The sequence below is a fragment of the Ranitomeya imitator genome, chromosome 1, assembly GCF_032444005.1.
Source record: "Ranitomeya imitator isolate aRanImi1 chromosome 1, aRanImi1.pri, whole genome shotgun sequence".
Classification (NCBI taxonomy): Eukaryota; Metazoa; Chordata; class Amphibia; order Anura; family Dendrobatidae; genus Ranitomeya; species Ranitomeya imitator.
This window is the reverse complement of record NC_091282.1, coordinates 443,181,730-443,195,328: the sequence shown is the minus strand read 5'-3', so window position 1 is coordinate 443,195,328 and position 13,599 is coordinate 443,181,730. Positions and strand designations below refer to the sequence as shown.

General features: G+C 48.7%; 1 protein-coding gene across 1 annotated transcript in view; it reads left to right on the top strand.

Moving 5' to 3' along the window:
* Nucleotides 1-13,599, top strand: part of PUM3 (pumilio RNA binding family member 3) — a 172,054-nt gene that overhangs the window by 62,669 nt on the left and 95,786 nt on the right. Inside the window, exon 7 of the mRNA XM_069764098.1 lies at nucleotides 5,036-5,102. Within this exon, the coding sequence (XP_069620199.1) occupies nucleotides 5,036-5,102 (67 nt within the window). The remainder of the gene's footprint in view (nucleotides 1-5,035; nucleotides 5,103-13,599) is intronic.

Below are 13,599 nucleotides of genomic sequence, written 5' to 3'. Positions count from 1 at the left end.
CCTGACTCGAGGAGCTTCTGGCCAGAGAAAGAGAGAATTCGACCAGACATTCTCAAAGAGGCGAGCGTCTTGGAGTCTCATATTTCCTTCCTCCGGATCTCATCGCCAACCGGAACGAGAGGTGATAGAGAACGACCTCTCCCTCTGTGGATCCGCCGACTGCTAGACTTGCCACCAACACAGTCCTCACGCTGTCCGGTGGGGCGAATCTGACAGATTCCATCAATAAGATCATGGAATCCTTCGCGAATTCGGTTTTCGCAGCTGCCGCATCATCCCTCTGCCCGGCTTTCGCTTCCATTTGGGTTTCGAAGTCTATCCGAAGGGGCTAAACAACTCCGTTGGGGCATTCAGGCTGGAGCTCCACCAGACTTGCTGGCGAAAGTTGCCACCCAGATTACTCGCTCTGTTTGGCTCAAGGGTCATCAAGAAGTCCCTTACGAGCCTGCCTTTTTCAAGGATCACGTCTTTTCGGTTCCAAGCTGGACTAAATTATCAAGGATGCCACTGGTGGCACCAGTTCTCTCCTTAGGCGGCAACTTCGGTCCTTTCGGCCCTCTTTTTCTTCGTTTTTGCGGCATTTGACCCCTTTTTTCGCAACAGCAGAGGCCACAGGCACGTTAAGAGAAGAAGGTAGTCTTCGACTCACTCCTTCCTGGCGTTCCCGCTACTCCTAAGGTGGATTCTCCAGGTCCAGGACTGGAAATTCCACCTAGGCAGGACCCACGACTAGGCCCCTGCCCGTTTCCTAGGCTGGGCAGCCGTTCTCCTGTTCCCCAGGGACGTCTTTGTCTCCTCAACAGAGAACGCATGGGCCAGGGAACTTGTATCCTCTGGAGACAAAATAGATTAATTTCACGGTCCTGGGATCGTTTTCTCTAATCCCAACCTCCAAGAGAACCCGTTCTAGTCCTGGGTTTCTTTACAGCCATTGTTTCCCTCCTTAAATCCGGGGTAACATTCCCGTCCCTGAACAGGAACGGTTCAACGGTTCACAGGCTTCTCTTCGAACCTATTTGTACTGAAAGAGGACGACAAGGTTCGTCCCAGTCCGGATCTGAAATTGCTGAACAGGAAGTTTCGTCTGAGACTCTTCAGGTTGATATTCCCTCGTTCAGTAATCACTTCCATGGAGGCTCGGGAATTTCGGTTTCAGGCTCCCGAAAGTCTATCCCTCTTCCCCGACAGTCTAGCCGTTGCGGCGGCTCGTCAACAGGAAGAAGTTCCGTCTTGTTGCTCCAGGGTTCTCGGCTCCCCTCCTTGCTGATGGACCATAAAGGTCCTAAGGAGGTTGGTTGCAACATCGGAAGCAATTTTTCCCTTCGCCCGTTTCATTCAAGACTTCTTCAGCAGGCTATTCTATCACAGGAGGACAGGTCTGTCTTCTCCCTGCATCGTCCGATCCGTCTTTCTACCGGGATCAAACGGTTCCTCCACTGGTGGCCGAGGTCCCTGCTCTTATCCCAGAGCACATACCTCACAGCATATCCTTCCTTCCAGTTTCCTGGCAGGTGGTGACGACGGTCTCCAGCCTTCTCGGCGGAGGCGTGGGGCTTTGTCACCTGTTCTTTTCATCGTGGTTGGTCGGCACAGGAGTCCTCTCTGCCAATCAATGTCCTCGAGCTCCGGATCTTCTTTCTATCTTTCCTTCACTGGGTAAGGATTCTCAGCAGCCTGCCAATTCGAATCCAGACAATGACACAGCAGTGGCATATGTCAACCACCAGGGGTGGACGCGGAGTTCTCTGGCCTTGGCCGAGATTCCAGGATCCTCTTTTAGACAGAGGCAACGGTCCTGGTGAGATCCTCAGTGCAGGTCCCTGGCGTGGACATTTTGGCCGCCGTCTTCCTCGGGCCTCGCGGCAGGGGAATGGTCCTTACTTCAGAAGGTCTCTTATCGGATTGCTCTTCGTTGGGGGACTCCAGAGGTAGTCCTCACGGCGTCCCGATTGAACAGAAAGGTCCATCGGGTCGTCCCAAGGTCCCGCGATTCTCTCGCAGTGGTGTTGACATTTTGGCCATTCCTTGGTCGCAGTTCCTGCTCCCCTATTGATTCCCACACCTTCCCTTGCTTTCCAAACTGTCGTAAAAGATCAAGGCGGGATGGGTGCCGGTCATTCTGATCATCCCGGATTGGCCCAGGAGGTCTTGGTTTGCAGGCATCGTCACTCTTCTCGCGGACACCCCTGATGCCTTCCAAACAGACCCGATCTGCTGTCTCAGGGTCCGATCTGCCACCCGAAATATCGGTCGCTCAGTTTAACGGCGTGGCTGTGGACTCCACAGTTTTAAGAGCGTCCGGCCTTTCGGCCCGGATGAGTCACACTATAATCCAGGCTAGGAAGCCTTCGTCTTCTTCCAGGATCTACTATCGTACCTGGAAGGCTTACTTTCGTTGATGCGAGTCCAACCGCTTTTCACTTATGTCCTTTTTCCCTGCCTTCCATTTGGTTTTCCTTTGGGCAGGACTGGATTCGGGCTTCGCTCTCAGTTCCCTAAAGGGCCAGGTTCCTGCGCTCTTCTTCCCTTTAAGAAGACTTTATCTTCTCAGCCACAGGTTAAGACCTTCCTTCAAGGAGTAGTCCACGCTGTCCCTCCGTACAGGGCCTCTGTGGATTCATGGGATTTAAAGGTTGTGTTGGTTGTTCTTAGGGGTTCCCCCTTTTGAGCTTCTCAGGGAGTTTTCCCTGTCAGTTCTAACTCGGAAGGTGGCTTTTCTCAGGTCCATCTCTTCGATCCGCCGTGTTTTTGAGTTGACGGCCATTTCCTGCCGACCTCCTTTCTTGATTTTCCACCAGGATAAGGTGGTCCCAGGCCTCCGCCTTCCTTCCTTCCTTTCTCGAGGTGGTTTTCATCTTTCCACCTCAACGAGGACATCGTTCTACCTTCCTTTTGTCCAGCTCCGACTCATCCTCTGGAGCGATCGTTGAACAGGCTGGACCTCGTCAGGGCAGTGAGGATCTCCCTGGCTAGCACGGCCGCTTTCCGAAAGATGGATTCTCTTTTCGCCATCCCTGATGGCGTGCGTAGAGTCCTGCCGGCTTCCAAGGCGACGATTGCTCGCTCGATCAGAACGGCAATTTTGGAAGCTTACCAGGTCAAGCACGGAGGGCCCCTCCTGAGATGAAGGCTCACTCTACCCAGGCAGTCGGCGCTTCCAGTGCGGTACGTCACAGGGCTTTCGCCGACGGCTTTGCAAAGCGGCAACCTGGTCTTCCATCCACACGTTTCGCCGAACTACGGCGGACTCCAGCCTGGGCAGAAGGATCCTGCAGGCGGCAGTGGTGAGTCCTCTCACCTGATGGAAGTCTGTTTTTCCCACCCCAGGGACTGCTTTGGGACGTCCCATGGTTCCTGTGTCCCCCAATGAAAGGCGATAGAGAAAACAGGATTTTTGGTTGCTTACCGTAAAATCTGTTTCTCGGAGCCTTCATTGGGGGACACAGCACCCTCCCAAGTTGAACAGCTCTGTTTACTGTATACGTTTGAGTTCTTTGAACACTCTTTGGGTGTTTGAATCTGTTAATCTGTGAAGCGCCGTGGATTTTGTTGGCGCTATATAAAGTTTATTATTATTATATTATTATTCTTTCTCTTTTACACGTTGCTTCTCCTACTGCTTTCTCACTAACTGAAGATCTTTCTTCCTGTCGGTGGGGTGTACACTGCACAGGAGGAGCCAACTTTTTTATATTTGCATAGTGTCAGCCTCCTAGTGGCAGCAGCATACACCCATGGTTCCTGTGTCCCCCAATGAAGGCTCCGAGAAACAGATTTTACGGTAAGCAACCAAAAATCCTGTTTTTGGCGTCTTTAATTTTTCTCGCTATGCCGTTTAGCAATCAGGTTAATCCTTTTTTTTTTATTGATGGATCCGGCGATTCTGAGCGCGGCGATACCAAATATGTGTATATTTTATTTTATTTTGAATGGGGCGAAAGGGGCTTGATTTAAACTTTTTTATATTATTTTTTTAATTTATTTCATTTTTTTTTTTAAACCTTTTTTTTTTTTTTTTTTTTTTTTACTTTTGCCATGCTTCAATAGCCTCCATGGGAGGCTAGAAGCTGGCATAGCCTGATCAGCTCTGCTACATCGCAACGATCATAAGATCGCTCCTATGTAGCTTAATTACAGACTTTCTATGAGCGCTGACCACGGGGGGGGGCTCACAGCAAGCCGGCATCAGCAACCATAGAGGTCACAAGGAGACCTCTGGTTACTATGTCGATGCATCGCTGACCCCGGATCATGTGACGGGGGTCAGCAATGATCGCATTTCCGGCTGCGCGTCCGGAAGCGGTACCAAAATGCCGCTGTCAGCGTTTGACTGCGGCATTTAACTAGTTAATTGCGGCTTGTGGATCGCAATTCCACTCTCTGCTATTGCACGCACATGTCAGCTGTTCAAAACAGCTAACATGTCGTGGCTTTGATGTGGGCTCAGCGCAGGAGCCCACATCAAAGCAGGGGATCTGACCTCTGACATACTATCCCGTCCGAGGTCAGAAAGGGGTTAACGAGTTAGTAGCCGCGGGTGGATCGTGATTCCACAAGCGGCTGTTCTGGGCACATGTCAGCTGTTCAAAACAGCTGACATGTCCTGGGAAAGATGTGGGCTCACCGCCGGAGCCCACATCAAAAGGAGGGAGTCCAACATCGGCGTACTATTACGCCCGATGTCAGAAAGGGGTTAAGGTCACCAGAAATGTGTGAGGAACATATGCTTTCCAATGCTTCACTGTAAAAGATTTAACGCCGTTGGGTTGTGCACTCGCAGCAGCCACAAACGTATTTCCTATTCTCCGCTTTTCCAGATTTTGTCTGTCGTCTCTAATTTTTTTCTCTCTAGACCATTGCGGCTGCCCATTTAGGTTCTGTATGCTGGCCCGTTTGGGGAATTGTACTGGAAATAACTGACATTTTGGTCTTTTTAAAGAGATTGATGTATGAAGGAGTAATAAGCCATGTTTAGGTAAACGCAGGACATGACCTAATGCATCTATAATTTTCATAAATCTCATTTTCTCAACAGAACACATTGTGGACTTGAGCAAGTCAAAATATGCCCGAAATATTGTGAGGAAGTTCCTGATGTACGGGTAAGTTATATTATGTCCATGTATTGTTCCTGCAGCTGTGTATTGATAGTGAGGAGGACACCTTTCTTGGTCTAAACAACAATTTGAAGCCTCACTGCAGCGTTTTTTCATTGCAGCACTGAAGTGGTGCTACTAACATAAGATCCCTAACATTATACTCTCCACCCGCCATCTTCAGCTTTTCCCAGCACTGCTCTCATCCTGCGATGCCAACTTGTGATTCCATCTTTTGAGTACCTGGATGTCGGAAGTATTGGTCACAAGCTCTCAATGTAAGTCTGTGAGTCAGAACGAGGCTTTCATAGACCTTAATTGAAAAGTGACCTCCTGCTCGCTCCAGCAAACACTGGAGCGATTCGGCAGGTCACATACTTCTTGCGACCGAGCAGAACGGTGCAGAGAACAGGAGAAGGTGGCGGTAAGGATAAGGCTAAGTGTAGGGGCCTTACATTAGTAGCTTTATAAATAAAAAAAGCGTAATATGGTCACAAGTGATTGGACATTTTACCTTTGTGTCTTCACTGATCATGAGCAGTGATGAGCGAACGAGCTCTGATAACGTGCTATCCTAGCACGCTCGGGTGTTATCCGAGTATTTTGGGTGTGCTCAAATGATATGTTCGACTCCCCGAGGCTGCTTGTCTCGCGGCTGTTGGACAACCTCAACACATGCTGGGATTGCCTAAAATACAGGCAATCCCCACATGTGTTGCAGCTGAACAACCACGAATCATGCTGCTGTGGACGCGAACATATTCGAGCACACCGAAGATACTTGGATAACACGTTATCCAAGCACGTTCGCTCATCACTGCTCATGAGTTTATGGCTAAGCTCCCACGGTTTTTGGTGCTTTATTTCCATTGCATATATTTGTGCACGGTTACAACAGAGTGTATGGGATTTATAGAAATCTCATGCCCGCTGCTTTTATTTTTATATGCGTTATAAACTGACCTGCAGTGCGATTTTTAAATCTACAACATGTTAATTTCTCTTGCGGTAGATGTGCGTTATGTGTTGTTAATCCCCACAGACTTGCATGATATGTGGAAAGTCTGCAGATAAAAAACTGCATGTGCATTTTTTTTGCATTTCCTTAGCCGAAGCACCGTGATAATGCATGTTACCGGTCCACGACTTTATCATTAAAGTTATTACAAAGCTCAGCAAAAAGGTCCTGTGTTTAGTGTACAAGTCATCTGGTGTTTCATCAAACATACACAGGTGATAATGCGCATATCTCCCAGCATCCGAGTGCTGCTCCTCCAGCCCTGCTCCAGTAGTCCTTTATCACCTCTGTATGATGGACAGACTGAAATGTCACAGGACTTATACACCATATACTGGACCAGACGATTCAAGATCTCTCTACGTTTACTGCCCAAGAGTGCCATATTCGTTACCACATGAATATTTACAGAGTGGGACCCATACTGAGCCCCCGTATACCTTAGGAGTGTTGTATTCCCTAAATGCAGAGTTTGTTTAAAACGCGACATGCCGAAAAGAAACAAAATGGTAATAGAAAAAAACGCAATGAAAACTAATGTTTGGCTGGGAGTATGTGATCGCACATCAGAGGAGAGAGAAATGGGGTCTTCCAATCACTCCCTGCATGTCCCCATGAAGTCCCCCGGGCTGCCGGCGTAGTTTTCCAGGAGAAAATGCTGGCAACAATAGGAAATTATTCCTATTTGGTTCATTTTAATCACTGTGATAGAGTCTATCACAGTGATCAAAATATAAAAAATACTAAATAAAACCCCACTTTATCACCCCCTTAGTTAGGGAAAAATAATAAAATAAAAAATTATATATTTCCATTAGGGTTGGGCTAAAGTTAAGGGTGGGATTAGGGTTAGGGGTGTGTTGGTTAGGGTTGGAGTTAGATTGGGGGGTTCCACTGGTTAGGTACATCAGGGGGTCTCCAAATGCAATATGGTGCCCGCCATTGATTCCAGCCAATTTTGCGTTCAAAAAGTCAAACAGTGCTTCCTTTGTTCTGAGCCCTGCCATGCACCAAAACAGTGGCTTTCCCCCACCTATGAGGTATCTGCGTACTCAGGAGAAATTGCACAAAATATTTTTTGGTCCTTTTTTCATTTTTACCCTTGTGAAAACAAAAAAAAAAAAATGGTTCCAAAGTAAATTTTTTGTGAAAAAAATAAATGTTCATTTTTTTCCTTCACGTTGCTTTAGTTTTCTCCATCGTCTCATTGGGGGACACAGGACTGTGGGTGTATGCTATTGCCGCCAGGAGGCTGACACTAAGTAGACAAAAAAAAAGTTAGCTCCTCCTCCATAGTATACACCTTGCCACTGGCCCTGACAGCTCCAGTTTATGCTTAGTGTCCGTAGGAGGCACATCTCTGGGTTTTCCCAGATACATTCTACCTTGAGGAAAAGATAGGGGCGACGGACCTTTTTGAAGGGGTCCGATCTCCCCAAACCAACAACGGGCGAGCACGTGTGAGTGTTGCCTCCACGTATACTTTCCCGCGACGTGGGATTGCCGGACTAAAAACCTGACCACCCTGAGGTAACGAAACCCTAGGTTGTACAGGCATTCATGCATTGTCCGTGCAGCCTCCACTTCAATCACCAATGCATTGGAGCTTAAAGGAGGCAGACGGTCCCTCTCCTCACCTTCTGAAGGGTGAAGGAGTTAGGGTGCCTGCACCGTCTTTTTTTCCCCATATGTATGTATGTATATATATATATATTTATATGTGGATTTACGTGTATGCCTCTTTTCTAACCTGATGTGTTGTCAGAGGCTGCAGGGGGGGCTCCTGCTTCATTGCGCGGTCTCAGGTGGTAAAACGCCATGCTGCACTCTGTGCGGCGCCGGTTCCTAGCAACTTCCTTCCGGCGGCCCGCTGCATCATGGTCTCTGTAGTTTCCTGCAGGATCATGGGCGGAAGTTCCGCCCCTAGCAACTTCCTTCCGGCGGCCTGCTGCATCATGGTCACTGTAGTTTCCTGCAGGGTCGTGGGCGGAAGTTCCGCCCCCTTCGGCGGCGCGTACTTCCGGTTTCGCGCTCCCAGCGTTTCTAGGAGAGCGCAGGTATGGGGAAAATCAAGTCCCCTGCTTTGGCCTTTGCACGATCCTTATGGCGGCTCCTCCCCCTTTTTTATGATCTTCATAAGGGAGGTTTTCTCTGCTCAGAGCTCGGTTTAGTGTGGTGCTCAGAACCGACGGGGACACAGGACTGGGGTAAGTGCTACTTCCCTCAGCCTGACAGCAGTTTTTTTGTTCTAAGACCCAGTAGCTCATAAGGCGTTTCATAGCAGCAACAGCAGCAATAGTTGACGGGCTTCTTTTCCGCATGCGAAAACTAGCCATTTCTGTGAAGCTTGCGATTCCGAACACGCTCAGGAGCCCCCGCCTGCTATTCTGCCGGGTATGCCTGTATCTGAGACTGCGGCGTCTCCCCCTGAGTGGGTCGCATCCTTAACGCAATCTATGGCGTCTCTAACTAAGGCGGTTGAGTCCCTTCAAGCCCCTGTCAGGGACGTTCATCCATCTGTTTTGGAAAGATCCTCCGATTCTCAGGACCCTCCACGCGGGGGAAGTGTACCAATACAGCGTCTCCCGGTCTGTCGAGTGCATCCGCATCTGTGAATTCCGTCTCTCGGTCTCCCTCACCTGTGGGAGTGAGTGAACATGGTTCGGACTTTGACTCTGAAGGGTCTTTTGATTTAGAAGCTCCTGATTATCAGGAATCAGTTGACAGTCTCATTGAGGCCGTTAACCAGTCTTTGGGAGTAGAGGATGTAGCCACCTTACCTTCAGGTCATAAGGTGTCTTTTAACAGATTCAAGCAACCTCATAAGGTGTTTTCTTCTCATCCTGAGTTTGAGGATTTAGTTCAACGTCACATGGAGTGACCGGATAAACGTTTCTTAGGCCGGAAGGCCCTGGGTACCAGGTATCCTTTCGCACCCGAGATTTGTAAAAAATGGGCAGAATCCCCTTCTGTGGATCCTCCCGTGTCACGTTTGGCCTCTAACACACTGCTGTCTCTTCCTAATGGGTCTGCTATTAAAGATCCAACTGATCGGCTCTTAGAGAGTCTAGCTCGGTCGGTGTTTGAGGCTTCAGGGTCAGCCCTCGCGCCGTCTTTTGCGGCGACATGGGTTGCCAAGGCTATGATAGCTTGGTCAGAGTCCGTCACTAAGGCTCTTCAGGATAGGGAGTTTCCTGTAGAAGTGATAGAGATGTCTAATCAGATATCCTTGGCTGGGAATTATCTGATTAATGCATCTTTGGATGCGGCAAATTGTTCTGCATTGGCAGCTGCAAATGCTATCGCTATCAGAAGGGCTCTATGGCTGAGAAATTGGCGGGCGGACTCTACTTCAAAAAAGTCCCTTACATCCCTTCCTTATCAAGGTGGCCGATTATTTGGCGCAAAGTTGGATCAACTTATATCTGATACCACAGGGGGAAAGAGTAATTTCCTTCCACAACAAAGGGTTAAGTAACCTTTTCGTCGCCAATTTCAAGCAAGGTTTAAATCCTTTCGTAACACCCGGTGGTCTGCAGCACCAAGCTCAGGTCCTCCAAGTCGGTCTAACCAAGACAGGGAGCACCAAGTCTCATATAGAGCCAATCCATTGGCAAGAATGCGATATCAACCATCAAGATCTAGGGGATCTAGATATCCTCGGTCTTCGGCTAAATGACTGGAGGCAACCTCATGTCGTCTTCAACAAAGTAGGCGGTCGCCTACTTCTGTTCCATCAGTCCTGGCTGTCAGTCGTTTCCGACAGATGGGTGAGAGAACTGGTGGTTTCAGGGTACAAAATAGAGTTTCTCTCTTTCCCTCCAAGCCGGTTTTTTCCGTCCAGTGTTCCCAGTTCAAAATCCCGTCTAAGGGCTTTATTCAAAGCAGTCGAGTCTCTTCAGTCCAACGGGGTCATTGTTCCCGTTCCAGGGGTAGAAAGGTTCCAAGGATTCTATTCCAATCTGTTTACGGTCCCCAAAAAGGACGGGACTGTAAGACCCATTCTGGACCTAAAGTGTTTGAACAAGTTCATCAGCACTCGTCACTTCCGTATGGAGTCGCTCCGCTCGGTTATTGCGGCTATGGAAAAGGGAGAATTCCTAGCCTCCATAGATATCCAAGATGCCTATCTGCATGTCCCCATATTTCTTCCGCATCAAAGATTTCTACGGTTTTCCATAGGCGAACGTCACTTCCAATTCACAGCATTACCTTTTCTGTCTCACCTCTGCTCCCAGGGTGTTCACAAAGGTGATGTCAACAGTTGTGTCCATCCTGCACTCCCGGGGCATAGTCATTTTGCCATACTTGGACAATCTCTTGGTCAAGGGGCCAACTTTTCAAGCATGCAAAGAGAACGTCAGCATCACTTTGGACACTCTATCCCGACTACGGTGGCTGGTCAATCTAAAAAAGTCATCTCTAGTCCCATCTCGAAAGATTTCTTTTTTTTGGGAATGATCTTCGATACTTCTTGGGGTCTGACTATCCTACCCCAGAACAAGGTACTCTGCCTTCGGCAGGAAGTGAAAATATTACAGCAGCCGAGTTTTCACTCAATCCGGTTTTGCATGAGGGTCTTGGGCAGGATGGTGGCGGCCATGGAAGCAGTACTATTCGCCCAATTTCATCTTCGCCTTCTCCAGCAGGCAATTTTGTCAGCCTGGAACAGGAGTCATGCTTCTCTCAACCTCCGGTGTCGTCTGTCTCCCCGGGTCAGGCAATCTCTCATATGGTGGATGAGGAGCTCCTCTCTGCGGCAGGGGAAAGCCTTTTCTCCAGTCCATTGGCTGGTAGTTTCTACAGACGCCAGTCTTCTCGGTTGGGGAGCAGTGTTTCACCAACACACAGCACAAGGTTTTTGGTCTCCAGGGGAGTCAACTCTTCCAATCAATCTGTTGGAGATGAGGGCAATTTGGCTGGCTCTGCAGCACTTTCATCATCTCCTGGCGGGTCTCCCGGTCCGGATCCAGTCGGACAATGCCACGGCTGTGGCTTACGTAAATCATCAGGGGGGCACCCGCAGCAGGTCAGCCATGCGCGAGGTAGGGCAAATCCTCCGCTGGGCCGAGAACAACCACTCCGTGATCTCGGCAGTTTACATCCCGGGCAAGGAGAACTGGGCAGCGGACTTTCTGAGCCGTCAGGGTCTTGCGCCCTGGGAATGGTCTCTTCACCCCGACGTTTTTCGGCAGGTTTGCCAACGCTGGGGTATCCCGGACGTGGATCTAATGGCATCCGGGTGGAATCCCCAGGTTCGTAGCTCGTTATCGAGATCCAAGAGCTCTCGCCGTAGACGCACTGGTCCTTCCTTGGAATCAGTTTCGTCTTCCATATCTGTTTCCTCCTCTGGCGCTCCTCCCAAGGGTAGTCAGGAAGATCAAGATAGAGGGAGTTCCGGCAATTCTAGTCGCCCCAGATTGGCCTCGGAGGTCATGGTACGCGGACCTCGTTCATTTGATTGCCGGGGTTCCTTGGCAGCTACCAATACGGCCAGATCTTCTGTCGCAGGGGCCGATATTCCACCAGAACTTAGGGTCCCTGCGTTTAACGGCTTGGCCGTTGAATCTTGGATTCTGACCCAGGCCGGTTTTTCTCAAAAGGTAGCTTCCACTATGATGAATGCTCGAAAGACGGTTTCTGCGCGCATTTACCACCACACCTGGAAAGTTTTTCTCTCGTGGCGCAGGAAGGGTCTTCCTTCTTTACGGTTCTCCGTTCCTAATGTTTTAGCTTTTCTCCAAGCTGGTTTAGACTCAGGTCTCGCTCCAAGTACCCTTAGGAGGCAAATATCAGCCTTATCGGTTCTTTTCCAGCGCAGGATTGCTACCATTTCCGCTAGAAGCTTGGGACCTTAATCTGGTCTTGAGCGCTCTTCAGGAAGCCCCATTTGAGCCCCTCCAAGAAGTTTCTTTAACGTATCTTTCTTGGAAGGTTTTGTTTTTGGTAGCCATAACCTCCATTAGGCGGGTATCGGAATTGGCGGCCTTGTCCTGCCAGTTGCCGTTTCTGCAATTTCATCAGGATAAGGTAGTATTAAGACCAGTTCCCTCTTTTCTGCCAAAGGTAGTTTCCTCGTTTCACATCAATGAGGACATAGTCTTGCCTTCCTTTTGTCCTGCACCTTCACACCGTGTGGAAAAAGCTCTCCATACTCTGGACCTGGTGAGAGCGCTGAGAAGATATGTTTCTCGGACCGCTTCTTTTCGACAGACTGATGTCCTGTTCGTTCTTCCTGTGGGTCACAGAAAGGGATTCGCAGCCTCTAGGTCGACCTTAGCCAGATGGATACGAGCCACCATTCAGGAGGCCTACCGCATCAAGGGTGCAGCCATCCCGGCTGGGATCAGAGCACACTCTACTCGAGCGGTAGGGGCTTCCTGGGCGCTTTGGCACCAAGCTTCAGCAGAACAGGTTTGCAAAGCGGCAACTTGGTCCAGCCTGCACACCTTCTCTAAACATTATAATATCCACACTCAGGCCTCTGCTGATGCAAGTCTGGGAAGAAAAATTCTTCAGGCTGCGGTATCACACCTATAGGCGGTAAGTGCCTAAGGGTTTTGTTCCAGTGAGTCTTTTTTCCCACCCTGGGACTGCTTTGGGACATCCCACAGTCCTGTGTCCCCCAATGAGACGATGGAGAAACAGGGATTTTTGTGTTACTCACCGTAAAATCCTTTTCTCCGAGTCATTCATTGGGGGACACGGCTCCCTCCCTATTTCTTCTTGTTATTTTTCTACGGGATTGTTCAGACAGTAGTATTATTCTAGACATGTTGTCTTTGCTCTAATGCTGTTTTGTTTCTCTATCTCCTACTGCTTGTGCACCAAACTGGAGCTGTCAGGGCCAGTGGCAAGGTGTATACTATGGAGGAGGAGCTAACTTTTTTTTTGTCTACTTAGTGTCAGCCTCCTGGCGGCAATAGCATACACCCACAGTCCTGTGTCCCCCAATGAATGACTCGGAGAAAAGGATTTTACGGTGAGTAACACAAAAATCCCTGTTTCGTGAAGCACCTGAAAGGTTAATAAACTTCTTGAATGTTGTTTTGCGCACCTTGAGGGGTTTAGTTTTTAGAATGGTGTCACTTTTGGGTATTTTCTGTTATATTGACCCTCCAAAGTCACTTCAAATGTGAGACGGACCCTAAAAAAAAGGTTTTGTAAATTTTGTTGGAAAAATGATAAATCGCTGGTCAAGTATTAACCCTTATAACTTCCTAACAAAAAAATGTTGTTTCCAAAATTGTGCTGATGTAAAGTAGACATGTGAGAAATATTTTGTGTGACATATCTCTGTGATTTAAGGGCATAAAAATTAAAAGTTTGAAAATTGCAACATTTTCCTTTTTTTTTCATTAACCCCTTTACCCCCAAGGGTGGTTTGCACGTTAATGACCAGGCCAATTTTTACAATTCTGACCACTGTCCCTTTATGAGGTTATAACTCTGGAACGCTTCAACGGATCCCAGTGATTCTGACAT